Source organism: Equus quagga, chromosome 7 (assembly GCF_021613505.1).
Source record: "Equus quagga isolate Etosha38 chromosome 7, UCLA_HA_Equagga_1.0, whole genome shotgun sequence".
NCBI classification, from domain to species: domain Eukaryota; kingdom Metazoa; phylum Chordata; class Mammalia; order Perissodactyla; family Equidae; genus Equus; species Equus quagga.
Genome location: NC_060273.1, coordinates 103,912,063 through 103,927,822, shown reverse-complemented (window position 1 = coordinate 103,927,822; position 15,760 = coordinate 103,912,063). Strand labels below are relative to the sequence as shown.

The 15,760-nt window shown below is 35.0% G+C and overlaps 1 protein-coding gene across 2 annotated transcripts in view; it reads left to right on the top strand.

Annotated features, from left to right (window-relative positions):
• Nucleotides 1-15,760, top strand: part of FER (FER tyrosine kinase) — a 442,177-nt gene that overhangs the window by 329,385 nt on the left and 97,032 nt on the right. For both annotated transcript variants that reach the window (XM_046666723.1, XM_046666724.1), the window contains one exon: nt 4,509-4,632. In XM_046666723.1, coding sequence (XP_046522679.1) covers nt 4,509-4,632 — 124 coding nt within the window. The remainder of the gene's footprint in view (nt 1-4,508; nt 4,633-15,760) is intronic.

Sequence of the window (15,760 nt, the reverse complement as noted above, 5' to 3'; positions counted from 1 at the left end):
CAAATGCTTCTTTCCTGGTACTTCTCTCAAAAAACAAAGTTTGTTTCACTCTTTAAGAATCTCCTTGTAGCTCAGTGGACTGACTTAAGCCATGTGTCTATCTCTGAACTAGTCATTTGGACAGTGGAACAGACTTCCTTGGGTTAAGCCAATCTAGGACCACCCTTATTGTTGAGGGAGAGGTTAACACTCTGCAATATGGGAGAAGGGCAGTTCCTAAGGAAATTGAGGTGAATGAGGGAACATAGATGTTGTGCAACAACCAGTCCCTACTACAACTCTTCCTCATTTTATATGCCAAATAACTTCAACAACAACAATAATAAGTTGTAGCAGCCTTTGTGGTGTGTACTGTGTGCACCATGTGTACTATGTGTTTAAAGAAGTTAAAAAAGGTTAAACAGCTTATCCAAGGCCACATAGCTAATCAGACCTAGGTCAGTCTGCCTTCAATATCCACACTCTTTTCCCCACATCATGCCAGTTCCCTAGTAAACCAGAAGCTGGCTATAAAAAGAGATTGTGTTGTCTCAGAAATTCATCACAAGTAAAGAATTCTAGAAAATAATCTAGTCATGGTTTAGTGTGTAGTATACCCATACAGAAATAAGCCTTGTTAAGACAGTTACCAAAAGGGAGTTATTATCTTGTTTTGCCATCTTTGAAGACCAAGATCCTTACTGCAATGGTCAGGTAGGGCACTCTGTGCTACGTGCATACACACACACATAGATAGATATACATGCATACATATAGACATATGTGCTGCATATATGATTATTGTGTATATCATAAATTCTAAGAGAGGCTCTTTAACTTGGCATTTAATGAAAATAACCAAAAAATGAGTTCAAAGGAACAGACGGTGTCCTCTACAGTAACTTCACAGTGAATACTAAAGACTACACCATCTAATGTCAGTCTCTAGTTCTTCACTTAATAATAGTCAAATGTCGTGCCTAAAGGAATAGTTCTGGCCCAGTCTGAATTATTTTCTGAGTGTCCTAGCTTCAGTTTCATAATCTATCCTCTGGGGAATTTACTTCTTGTTTCAAGGTCCTTAATACTTACACTTGCCCAAGGCTCAGGCTTTCACTATGGAATCATAGTTATTTAATTTTTACTGAAAGCTTTGCTTCTCTCCAATATTCTGCAAGAATCTGGCTAGGGCTGTGGAATCATGTAACTCTGTTCCTTTACTTAAGATCACAGTGTCTGTGGCTTGAATAACTATAAATTGGAAATAAATTTAAAATTTACTTTAATGATTTTGTGATTTTAAGCAAGAAATTTCTCTGAGGCAGAAATCTTGTGGGATTAACTAGGACGGTCAAACACCCCTTTGTCTGCATCTTTGGCTACGTCATGTTATTTGGAAATAGCTATATCTAGCTACCTTTCTAGTACTTTACCTTTATTGACTTGGCATCACTTTTCAGCTAATTTTTAATGCTATTTGTGTTGTCTTTTCTTTTTTTATTAAAACATTAAGTATATGTTGTTGTACAGTCTTATCTACCAAGGATTACTTCTTTGCAAATCCTTTTTTTTTTTAATGATGCAGTTTGTAAGGCAGTAGTGTTACAGAAGCATCTATCAAGATGACCTCAGAGTCTTAAATGAACTAAGTTTTATTGTTGGAATTTGAAGAAAGTTATGGTATCCATCAGGTGCCATTGATAAGAAATGTAATGTCATCCTTTTCTAAACATTATTTTAACATTTAAGAAGTTCTTGAAAAGCATAGTCCTAACCATTGGAGAGGGGCTAAGGAAGAAATGTTAAAATTAATGGAAAACAGTCCTTGTCTTCATGGGTAGCTTATAAATTGCAGGAAGAAGGAGATATGTACACATTGTTTACTCATTCATTCAAGAAATGCTTATTAGGGTATTATTACATGCTAGACACTTTGGTAGGTGCTGAAAATACAGTGTTGAACAACAGAGGCACAATTCTCTTCCCAGGGTTTGTAGTCTGAGGCAGGGGTGGGGGAGTGTGAGGAGGATTATATGAAGGAATAATTTTAAAAAGAACAAGAGACAGATGGAAGAGTGCTGAATATAAGCTAACTTTGGAAATAAATAATATTAGGATTCCACAGAATACTGGAGTTATGTCATATGCTGCTTTTAATCAAATTTCAGAAAAGATCTTTTCATTTGAAAGTTATTCCACAGCTTAAAATGCAATGTGGTTTCAAGACCAGAAGGGTGCACTCTTTCTAAAACAGTCGATCACACATCTAGCAAAAGAATTAATATATGTGAATATTGGTCAAAGTAACAACTGAAACTAAATATTGATTTCAAGTCCATTTTAATAGGCATTTTTGTACCTATTAAAGTTGAGAAATTAGTAGTTAATTTTGCTGTTTACTGTTGCATTTATGTTTCGTTCAGAAAATTGAGTTAAGCTTTATAGAAACTATTTCAATAATCTTTCTAGTAATTTAATATATTTGATATTCTCTTAAAAAGAACAGAAAAAAGTAAATTATCTGACACCGTTAAGATTATTTTTAACCACATAGCTTATTGATTTTGTAAATGGCCCACCTAAATTTGGGTAATACCTGATTATGAATAAGAGAAGTTAGAAAAAGAGAACATTATAAGTAGATTTAGGCAGGTGTTTATTTTCTAGGTACTCCCCTTAAAGAAAAAGCCATTAAGTCTTCACCTCTAGAGTTGTTCCATTTAAGGAAGCCTAGATTCCCTGGTGAAGACGATAAAAAAGTTCAGGAAATAGCAATTAAAATGCTAATCCTTCTTACAAAATTCTGGCTTAAAATCTGAGGGCCTAATAGAGAAAATGGAATGATTGTTTTTAAAGAATATTCTTTCTAATATGCCTTAACTTTAAAAAAAACATGCAATATACTGTACATTAACAAAGAAAAATAATTAAGTTGTAGCCTTTAATGCTATATTAAGAATGACTGCGCAGGGACCAGCCCCATGGCCCAGTGGTTAAGTTCGTGTGCTCGGCTTTGGCGACCCAGGGTTTCTCCAGTTCAGATCTTGGGTGTGAACATGGCACCACTCATCAAGCCATGCTGAGGTGGCGTCCCACATAGCACAACTAGAATGATCTACAACTACAATCTACAGCTATGTACTGGGGAACTTTGGGGAGGAGGGAAAAAAAAAGATTGGCAACAGATGTTAGCTCAGGTGCCAATCTTTAAAAAAAAAGAATGACTGCACAGTTTAAAGCTATACCATTTAATATGGTAGTCACTGGCCATATGTGGCTCCTGAGCTCTTTAGCTTTTGAAATGTGGCTAGTGCTTCTAAAAAACTGAATTTTGAATTTCATTTAATTTTAACTGATTTAAATTTAAAAATTGATACATGATTCACAGTTATTGGAAATTTTTAAGCATGTTGGGAACAACTTATGTGAATCTACTTTTTCAACTGTAAATTTTATGAAATCTAAATACAGATTAAATATTTCAGATGAAACTTTGCATCTAAATTGAGATGTCCCATTAATGTAAAATAAACATTGTACTTTGTTTTGTTTATTTATTTATTTACTTATTTTTGCTGAGGAAGATTCACCCTGAGCTAACATCCATGCCAATCTTCTATTTTTTAGTATGGGGGCTGCCAGCACAGCATGGCCACTAACAGAGCGGTGTAGTCCACACCCAGGAACCCAACGTGAGCCACCAAAGCAGAGTGCACTGAACTTAACCGCTAGGCCACCGAGGCTGACCCCTAAACGTCATGTTTTAAAGACTTAGGATGATAAAATGTAAAATATCTCCCATATATTTTTTATAATGATACATGTCGATATAATACTTTGGATATGTTGTGCTAAAGAAGAAATATATTTTTAAAATCAATTTCACCTTTTTGTTGTTACTTTTAAAAATGTGGCTACTAGTAAATTTAAAATTACTATGTGGCTTTCATTATATTTCTTTTGGACCATGCTGGTTTGAGTTTCTCTAAGACATCACTGGAATCCATTTGATGCACAAAAAATCCAATGTGGCTCAGCAACTAAACTTTATCAAAATCATACTCTTTTTTCTCTTTCTGGCTCCACTATCAGTGATGGTATTGTTAATAATCTCAATTTTTAAAGCAATCACTGAATCTGATAAATTCAATATCATTTACATGTTTAACTCATGATAATTATGATCTTTTATTTGTATTAGAAACACTAAAATTTTGTAGAAAATTTTAGCCAGGCAGAGTGATGAGAAATTGTTATGGAGGAAAAATATGACTTTAAATGTTATCGTGTGTTGGGCAATATACAGTGTGAATCACTTACAGTACTTAAACTGTGTCTAGGACAGTTTATGGCATCTGCTTCTAATAACAAGTGTTCTTTTCATGTTTCCTTTATCCTCACCTCAAACAAATGGGCAAAAAGCGTGGGCAAATGTGTAATGCTTTTTGTTCTGTCAGGTATCTCCAATAGGTAATAAATGTGACTTTCATCATGATTTTGTCTCATTGTTCATCTGTCAATTCTTCTAGGAGGTGATTTCCTCTCCTTTCTGAGAAAGAAGAAGGATGAAATAAAACTCAAACAATTAGTGAAATTTGCATTAGATGCTGCTTCTGGTATGTCCTATCTCGAGAGTAAAAACTGTATACACAGGTAAGGAGAACATTTTAAAAACATTTTCCAGTTTCATTAATAGAATGCTAGAAAACTGATCTATTTGCTAAAATACAGCAATAAATGTCTTTCACAAAACATATATTTTCTTGTTGGTCTTCATATTTTGTGTGAAAGCATTCTTTGGTAGTTTGTATAGTTAACAGAAACATTTGTTTTCTATCTCACCTGAGGTAAGTACAGTTAACTAGACAATGACTTACCTACTAATTAAAATTTGTTTTATTATAATCATGAATAGCATAGTGATAAGATATACCACCAATTAGTCATGTAAGCAGCTATTGTCTTTAAGCCAAACAAGACTGTATATGTTACCTATTCTCATTTTTCAAAGAAATTACTTATAAAGTCATGGGAAAGTGTAATAGTAAAAGAAAAATAAATGACAGTGAGTTTGCCCAAGGGTAAAAGATTCTAGCATACTAGTTATTTTAAAGGAGATTTTTGAAAACTTTCTCTGATTTCATTAAGGCCAGTGACTTGGTCTTGAAACTTCATAGATTGTGATTTCAGTTGCTCACAGCTGAAAGTTCTTTACTGCTGAATGTCAATACAACTTAAGATCTCTTGCATAGTTCATGTCAGATCCTAAATATGGCTAAGAGTATATAAGCAAAATTAAGTAGGGAGTTAATGCAGTTTTCATGTGCTGGAAACAGCACATAACAGTGCAGAGCAGGGTTCATTGTCAGACTGAACTATTGTGGACTTTATCTAAGCTGGTTTGGTTGTTGAGGTGTATTTTTCTCTCATGTGTTTCATTACACAGCCTTTGACTTAACATTCTGGTGGGGTTATATAATGTATACTTACAGCAGAACAAATTTTAACCTGAAATATACATTTATTTAATCTCAATGGATATTTTTGACTTAATTTCCCCCAAGAATTTTGCTTAGTATTCACTTTTATTCTGAAACTAAAATTATGGCTTAATTTTTGAGTAAGATTCAACAATTGTGTGTATTTTAAAATACGTTCAATAGGGATACTATTTTTCTGGAAATTGAGAACTAAAACTAAGCCACTTTTTTTTGTTTTACTTTCTGTGAAAAGAGATATTTTTAAAGACTTAACGCATTTGATTTTGGACAAGAATTGCATTATCACTAATTTCACTAGAAGAAAACACTTTGTTAAAATTAACAATACAGGGGCCGGCCAGGTGGTGCAGTGGTTAAGTTCACGTGCTCCACTTCGGTGGCCTAGGGTTCACGGATTTGGATCCCTGGTGCAGACCTACACAGGCTTGTCAAACCGTGCTGTGGCGGCATCCCACATACAAAATAGAGGAAGATTGGCATAGATGTTAGCTCAGCAACAGCCTTCCTCAAGCAAAAAGAGGAAGATTGGCAGCAAAATGTTAGCTCAGGGCCAATCTTCCTCACCAAAAAAACCCAAAAAACAGAAAAGTAGCAATGAAGGGTTTTGCCCTTTATTTAGAGAAAATCTATAATTTTGATTTCTCAGGTGTTAAAGCAACTTCAGGCATCAAATTCTCTATTGCAGTTGTTCACTTTTTCTCAGATTTTTTTCAAACCATTAGATCATCTATAGCTTTAAGCCATAGTAAATAAACATTATTGAAACTGTTTTTATTAATTTGTCAGTTACCAATAACATCTTTAATTTTTTGTGCTTTGTGGTTAAGAGAATTGTTGTTTCAATTTCTTGCTGCTTTTGTAGTGATTGCTTTTCTTGCAAGTGGCTGACTGCATCTTTTAAGTGCCTATCTCATCAGAATTGAAACGATTTTAAATAGTAGATGGCAATTAGATTTTAAAAACTTATCCCACTCACCGAATCATATCATTATCTACTGTAATCTTATTTTCCCGTTTATTCCCCATCTATTTCCCCATTTTGCTTTTTAAGGATTTTCACGCATTCACAAATTTTTGAAAGTCAACCCATGCTTGACCACGTATCCTACAAGTCTGTGCATAATCCTGTGCTGTTTGCCTCTGGGGAAGGTTCCTGATTAAACATCTTGAACAATGTCACTGAGAGCAGGTTTGACAAATAGATTTTAGTGCCAGCTTTCAGTGACTGGCAGTGGCTCTCTGTGTTGTGTATTGAGAAAGATTCCAGGATCAGCAACAAAGAGTCCAGTGATCAATCAGTCACATCTGTCAGAGTATTGCAAAACATTAATACACAAGCCTCAAACTTGTCATCTGTGGCATACAGTGTATTTTTGTCTTTATTTTCATAAGTACTTTTCTTTTTTGGTATGATTCTCCTTACTAGTCATATTATAGCAACAATATAATATTTTTCTGTAATCATTTCCATTGACATCTTCTAAACTGTCTACTATTCTTATTTTCCTTGTTAATTATGGTTACTGGATGAATTTTATATCTCTAGCCAGTGGTCTTTTGTTCCTCTTCAAACTTATGTAAATGCTCTTTTGGATGAATTCATGTTTTTCCTTTTCATTTCAGTACCTCACCAATGTATGACACAGTATTGAGAAAATAAATCATTCTTTGTGTTGAGTATTTTATAGAAGTGAATTGTGCTGTAGAACCCTGTTCCTACATGTCATCTTGTGGAATTGTTTCTGTGGAAGCAGTAGTAATTGCAATGGGTTTTAATTGATTTATAGTTAAAAGATACACTCAAGACATATTGTGTGTTTTTTCTCCTAATAAATATCAAATATATACATATATACATATATACGTATATATGTGTGTGTATATATATATGTATAGTATTCACTACAGTGAAAAGTGTTTCTTCTCATTGGAAAAATTTCTAATGAAGTATCTTAAAAATTAAGTAATCTAAAACATCATTGAAAGTTTCCTTTCATTTTTCAAGTAACAAAGGCACTAAGCCCTGTTCTTGACATCTCAAAATATTTCTAAAATATATGCATGTCTATGAATTGTGAAGTCTGTGTCCCACAAATCAAAGCAAAAATTTTAAATATGCTTTAAATTTTATATGAACTTATAAATTTTATCCTGTTCACTGATTAGAGGTCACTGGAATTCAGTACTTGAAAGTATTTCTAATTGTCTCTCCCCAAAATAGTATCTCAACTTTTGGGGGACACATTTTCTTTCTTTAGCTTTGTTTTATTGTTTTGATTACCGTGAGAAGAGCAGAGCAGTGTTTCATTATGGATAAACAAGTATGACAGCTATAAAATGAAAACAAGTAATTGCATAAGGAAATGGCCTGCTTTTGGAAAATATTCTTGCTGTGATTTCCATTTAACTTTCAGGAGAGTTCTCTTGATACTCTTAGTTTCTAATTGAAACTATTAGTGTTTATAGCTTGAGAATTACTAGATAATTTTGTGTTTCAGTTTAGCTGTAGTCAACTGCATTTTCTTTATATTTATTCTATAGGCCAGTGTGAAATTTTCTTTCCTACTTGTACTTTATATGAATATTTGAAGTGCACTGATAAATTCTTGGGATGGGGGGTATCTTGGGATACTTACAATGGTATGTTATTAGATTGTTAGATATCACTCTAGAAGAAGGATTAAACCTGATTAATTTTGACATTAAGTGGGTTGAAGGTTGAAGGTTATATGAGATTTAAATGGTAGTGGCGTTTATGGTTTTATTGCTAATGAATCCTACTGCAAGATTTATTTTTATTTATTTCAAAAAGTTGATTTTGTGCCATGTTCTTTGTTTGATGTCCATGGGAAGTAAACGGAGGATAAATTCTTGATTGCCATGTATTTAAGTTAAAGACGATAATCTGTGGGGAGTTTTGGAAGTGTTTCTTAATTTCATGATACTCTGTCAGTGGCAATACCACAAAAGGTGTTTTTGGAGAGGTGCCATAGAATATGATTTCTTTTTCTAATTTTAAATCTTGTGCTGGTTCCTTTCCCACAATGATGTTTCTTTGTTATGGAGTAAGATTAAAAACTCTACAAATTAAAGTATTTAAGTCAACATTTTGTTGTTTAGTGAGGATTTTGCATATCTTTGGGAATAATGATATTTCTAGTACCTCATAAATGTGAACAGTTGCCTACGCTGTGCCAGCATGATATCTACGTGAAAATCATGACCCCTGCCTTTAGATGGTTATTACAAAAATAATAATTATGCATAGAGTTAATTTATTAATAACATGTGACCTGTCAGTATGGGGGCTATGTTGGGAGTAATCTGGGAAAGTTTTGCAGAGAATACTGTTTGAGTGAGATTTGATGGATGAGTGTGTCGTTGAATAGAAGGGTAAGGAATGTTCCAGCTGAACGCCAGTTGAAAGCAAAGTTACAGTGTTTTCCACAAGAGGGGAGGACTTAATCATGGAACTACAAAGAGTTCCATATTATCAGAATGGCAAGTCCAAAGGACATGAAGCTGAGCCAGATAAATAGGGTCATTCTCACCAAGGGCTGTATATACTGTTTAATTTGGCTAAATTGTGGGAATATCTAGGCTTGCATTCAGATAGTTTTAAGAGAGTTAAAATACTATGATTTTTAACTGGAAAAGAAAAGTAATTTGAACAAAATTGACAAAACCCTGAGAAACATATAACCTTGTGAAAAGGTGTTGGTATGGGACCAATTTTAAGTTTCATTGGAAAAACTAATTTAGAAAAGCTAAGATTGCCCAGAAAGGAACAATATTACATTTCACTTACATATGTTCTAGAAGGAGATTGTTTCGTCTAATGATTTCTGACAAGGCTTAGACTTGTGTACTTTTTAAGATAAATGTAAGATACTGTTTCTATTTTCTTTTTTTTGTGATTTCATATTTCATGAAGCTAAAGATTTGAAATAGTATCATTTACATTTTTCCTAGTAATTCTTGAAGGGTTTTCTCTATTTTTTAACTGCAACTAAGTATCTAGCATCTGAGCTCTTCCTAAGCTTTGCATATACTGAAAAAGTATTCTTGTGCTTAATGCATATTGATATCATTTAAAGAGTAAGATAAAGCCAAAATAAAGTAAAATATTTTCTTTGGTGCTTTTGAACTCTTCCTCTTTTCTCTCTCTCACAATCTACCATATACTCAATACAAGGGACCTTAACATCACTTTACAGATTGAGTAACTGAGGCCCAGAGAGGTTAAGTTAAATAGAAGGTTACCTAGACAATTAGCAGCAGGGCCGCTGCTAGGTCTTAGATGTGCTGACTTCCTTCTGACACATTCTCAGTCATTCCAACACCAGTGTTTTACTCTGTCTCATTCAAGGATTAGTAATCTTAACGGCTGACATTTATTGATGATTTACTTGAGTACCAGTCACTATACTGATTGCTTTAGATGCAGTGTCTGAGAATGTAAGCTTCATGAGGGCAATGATTTTTATTTACCTGTGTTGTTCACTGTTGTATTCCAAAAATCTGCAGTAGTGCCTGACACTTAAAGGTAAGTGCCTGAATCCTCAAAACAGCAATAGGTTCTTTCGTAAGGCCCACATTCTGAATCACTACGCTGAACTGTACTGTTTTCCATAATAAATGCATCTTCTGACCAATTAAGAGATTGAGGACAGAAGGCCAGATGGTCTTGTTGTGATGTCTCAGCTTATATTCAACATCTGGACTCTTTATGATCATGAGTAAAAAGAGAAGAGGATGCTGAAGCTTGTGAAATGTAATTTTAGAAAGACATACCAAGGTGTTTTTTGTTGTTTTTTAATGAACAGTTGTTGAAATGCAGGAGTATTTTGTTACTGCTTCTCCGTTTAATTAGAACTTGAAAATTTATTTTTTTCATTTTTTATACACCATTGTTTTAGATACCCCCTTCTGCTTTATCTGTTAATTAAAAACACAGAATTAGCATAGAAATGTGATAATCTCAGTTGACTAAGCATTTATGACTGATTTTCTTGTTCCAACATTTGATTACAATTTTAAATATATTAAGCTATATTTTTATTTTTAGCTTCTAAACCAATTTTGCTACAGTACAGAGAAGACTGCTCAATAATTTTAAATGTGTCAAAAATATATGGTCCTTCTCTAGTTTAACCTTTTTTTTCCCCAGTGCAGTGATATTTGCATATGCAAGTGATTATCTTATAAAAGATATCATAAGATCATATTTCTAAAAATTATTTATCCTGCTACTTTATTCAGTGTCAGAATTTCCCATCATTAAGTTCATTCATTTTAATTAAGGGATTTTTCCCTGAAGTCACTTGTATGTTTTCAGGAATGAAAAAGGCGGCCTTCTCTTATGCTAGAATCGATTAACGTATTGGCTTGAGTTAATGTACCAGAGTATCTACCTGCCTTCTTAAAAAACAAGAATGAGAGATTCAGGGTAAAGGGAGAGGGGACAGGTAAGTTTTGATTTGTGGTTACTGGCAGCAAATATGACACTGTTCAGGAATTCAGGGCAGTCCAGTAAACAGAGTGAAAGTCCTTAAGTGTGAGAGGAGAGGGAAGGAAGGGATAGGAGTACATTAAAGCTGTTTCATGGTTTGGTTGAGGCTAGCCTTGTGTTATGTTACATAGAAATGATAGAAGAAAATTAGCCTATACTTCATTCTCTATTGTCTCTAGATTCTTCAGTTAATTATAGTAAGTACATTTCTAGTTCACAATGTCAAAAGTGATCTTTTAAATCAAACAAATACAAATGGTTAGGTTATCATTTTCTCTTAGGGCCTATTTGATTACAAAGAACAGAAACTGCTTAAGCTAATTTAAGCAATAGATTTATTATAAGGAAATAGAGTTATCTCACAGAACTCAAGGATAGGAACTTCAGTCAGCCTTGGGAATCATTGGTATTAGGAACTGGGAAGCAGTCAGGATCAAGACAATCTCTTTCTGTCTTTCCCTCTGTGTTCGCTTGGTCTTTTATTATTTCTTCTTGCTATGTTGCTACTTCATTTCCCTCTTGCTTTGAAGACTACATCCCTCTGCCCATTTTCAAAAGACCCTCAATTGACATTTGAGTCAATATAACCTTCCAGGCCCAGTATCTGCATATATTTAGTTAGTCTTTGAGTTCTAATTTCAAATTCTTGGCAGAAAAAGTTGATTGGCCTAGTTTATATTAGATGTCTACCCCATTTTAATCAATAACATGGCTAGAGAGGGAAGAGTTGTGCAGAGTCATTGTTACATAGATTTACAGGAGCCAATCTGTATGTGTGAGGGGATAATTCTCAGAGAATAGGACACGTCCTAAGCAGGCTTTCCAAAAGATAGCTATCACACATTTACTGAGTGCTTACTATTTGGCAAGTAAATTCATTATCTCACTTAGTCCTCATAGGAATATGAGGATGGTACCATTTATCTCCATTTTACCATAGAAAAAATTGAGCCACAAAAATATAAGTAACTTGTCCAATCTCATACAACTGGTCAGAGGATGATCTGAGTCTAGAGTGAGTTGCTGACAAAGCTTGTTAAACTAAGCAAAACATTTAAACTATGTGTTAGATATATTTTCCAGTTTCTTCCCTTTTGTGAATACGATCAGCCATGTGACTATCTCTCTGATTAAGCAAAACTTAAAAAGCCATTTAATAAATGCTAATTTAGAAACAGCCTCATTGTAGGGATAAGAGAATCCTTTACAGGTCTTATCTCTATATTTTCCTGGGATGATTCATTCCCACACAGTTCCATGCTATAGGGCTGGCAGATTGACTCTTTCCTGCCGTTGGTCCACGCAGTCTCCTTGAATTTTCATCTTGAGTCAGTACAACAGGCAGGAGATCAAGCTCAGAACTGTGGGATTGGGTTCATGATACCCCGGAGATTTGGGTGACCATTGGCTGAATTCAGGTTCTCAAGTCAAACCTGATTTATGCTAGAGTAGCTAGCTTTTTCTAATTAGTATTGGTCACATGGAAATTCTGGCTTCTGAGGAATCCATTAGAACATGGATGACACAGAAACAAACTTAACCTTCTAGCTTGCGAATTGTTTCCTACTCTCTGGCTTCCAAGGCAGAATCAGAGCAATCAACACATGGAATTAGAGAACCCTAGCCTGTGCCATTTATTAGGCATTGACTCACCTCAGTAATTTTGAGACTTACTGGGAGTTTTGCCCAATTATTATTTTTAAATATTATTCATTTTTTATTTTATAAAATGCAAGAGCACTGTGAGAAGCCCTTTTCATTTTCAGGTTTCTCTTTTAAGGGTTTCTCTGCCAATCCAGACTGTCTCTCTCTGCATTGCCAACTCTAATAGTCATGAAGCCTAGCATTTGCAGAGCCATTTAGCAGCTTCAAACTAGTGGTTAAGACCCCAGGTTTGAAATTGGAATGCTTTGTGTTTGAATCCTGGCTTCACAACATATTAGCTGTGTGGCCTTAGACCGCCCGCCCCTTGGTAGTCACTATAACCTTTACCCTGCTTTATTTTTTGTCAGTCCTTTCCATGACCTGACATTTATTTTATTGATATCTACATATATATATATTTGTGTGTGTATATATATGTATAAGAGTGATATATATTTTATATATATATACATATACATAAAATACTGGTTTACTTTTTATTATCTCTCTCCCAACTAGAATATAAGCTCCCTGAGGATACTGACTTTATTTTGTTCATGCCTTGATACAGAGAACAGTTACCAGCATCGAGTTGGTGCTCTGTAAAAATGTGTTGAATGAATGAATCAATGAAGTTACTTACTATGCCTTTATTTCTTCTAATATAAAATGAAGATAATATCCCCTCTGACACTCTGATTTGGGTTAGAGAAGGCAAAGCTACTTGAGTAGGAAAGGAGTATCTCAAGGTTCACCATTAGGAAATGTCCCTGCAGCCTTTCAAAGCGACCACAACTTAGCAAGAAGAGACCACACATGTCCATGCCACTGTAAGATTAGAGTCAATTGTCTATTTAGCCAAGGATACAGAAACTTCTCAGGGAAAGATGGCCACTGTAGGGGAAGAAGAGCTGTACCTCTACCTCTAGGTCCTTCTGGCTGGTCTAAGAATTGAATTGACATGAGACAGAATAATAGGAGAAAATCAAACAAAGTTTAATAACATGTATACATAGGAAAAATCCAGGAAATCTAAGTAACTCACCAAAATAGCCAAAGCTGCCACGTTATGTACCATCTTCAGCTAAAGACAAAAGAGGATGTTGAGGGTAGTGGTTTGGGACTTCAACGGGTGAAACAATTGACATGGAGGTGCAATTTACATTGCAAACATGCAAATATTTGTTAAACAAGTTTTTGCTGGGCTATCTATAGACACTGTGACCTAAGAGACAGAACTTTGATAAAAATGGGCTTGCTGGTGTCCTTCTATCACGCCTATTTTACATTATACTCTGGTTATCTTATGGGATTACCTCCTGCCTGGAACAGGCCTTCTATCTTAAATTCTTTCAGGCGGTTAGGGGGAAGATCAAACTTTCTTTGGAGTCTTTTGTCCGTAGAAATAATTAAGCCAAAGAGACTCATTTTGGAGTGGCCAATTCTGATCCCCCACATCACATAAAGTAAATGCAGGATAGCTCAGTTTTCCTTACCACCCCCAAGAGTTTCTAACAGTGACACTGTCTGAACAGGATATGGCCTTGCTGAACTTGAAAAACTCATTTTCTTGCTAATGTTATAGTATGGAGCTTACAACACCATTCAGGGAGTACTTATACATTCGTGTGATTTTGTTTAACATAACGTTTTAAACATTGGGGTTTACTGGTTCTTGTACCCAACTTGGTCAACAAGGCTACATCCTTACCCTGAGGAAAAAGTGAAGTTACAGCCTAGATGTCTCCGGGTAGTTCATCTCTGTCTCCAGCCCATTCCTCCACAGTTTGTACCTTACTCTCATTACCTTTTTAGCTGTGTGTTCCCAATCCTGAGTTTGTTTGGGCCAGGAACTCCTGTAGATACTGTGGCTACAGCAGTGTAGGGGAGGAAACATAATTTTCCCTTGTGGGGGATCAGAATTTGCCACCCCAAATATGTAAGTGTCAGTGAGAAGAACCTTCTTAGCAATGTGTGTAGCAAGTACAAAAAGCCCTGAGCTAGGAGCATCCTAGGTGTGTTCAAAGAAGGCCAACAAGGGAGACAGAAAATGAGGTTAGATACTTATTAGGTGGCCAGACCACGAAGGCCTTAAAAGTCATTGAAGGGGCTTGGCTTTTAGTCTGCATGAGATATAGGAGCCATTGAGGGCTGACTTGATCTGTCCCATGTTTTTAAAGTATAAATTGGAATTCTTTTTTAAAAATAGACTGTAAGGGAGCCGTGCAGAAGCAAGAAGATGAGTTAGAGAGCTATTGCAATAAGAGAGAGTGGGAGTTGGACCAGAATGGTAGTGGTGGAGATCCTGAGAAGTGCCCGGGTTCTGGATGTTCCTTGAAAGTAGAGCCATCAATTTGCTAATATATTAGATAATGTATGTAAGAGAAAGAGGGAGTGAGAGATGACTTCATATTCTCACAGAGACTTCAAAAACTAGTCTTCCTGTATTTTCCTCATAAATTCAGGTGACTCTAAGACACTCTCCAATGTTTTGTTTTCTGTAATTCTAATGTTACTGCTTCAAACTCTAATGAGCCACATAAAAGTATGACATGTAGCTTTCTTTTTACTGAGACCCTACTATGTGCTGAGAATTGTGCTAGTAACAGAGCCAAGATTGGACAGAGTACCACTTCTTCTGGCATTTTCATTTTACCACACTAATGTTATGATTCTTGTAATGGAAGAAAATAAAAGAAAATTACCTTGAAATGAATGGCATTCAAGGTCTCATCTGCAGTTTTTTGCATTTAAATTGGGCATTTGTTTTCCAAATAAGTTACAGATCTTTAAGAACTGTACCTTGCAAATAGTCTCCTGGTTCATAGACCCATTTAAAGAGAGAAGTAAAATTGAATGTATGCATAATTTTAGAGAAGGTTGTATTTTTTTCCCCTGGAGTCTCTGGTTTTATGACTTGTAGGTGAATACAACTAATTATTATTTACTGAAGCTAATAACTTAGTAGTATTACTTGTAAATAATGCCACTGGACGTGCCGGATTCTTGAAGAAGTAATGTCATCTGTAGAACTAAAATGACACGAAAGAGAAGTCGTTCACTTGCTATTATGTTTAGTATACAGAAGGCCATTTCCCTCTAATGTAAGGTGATATACTGTAAG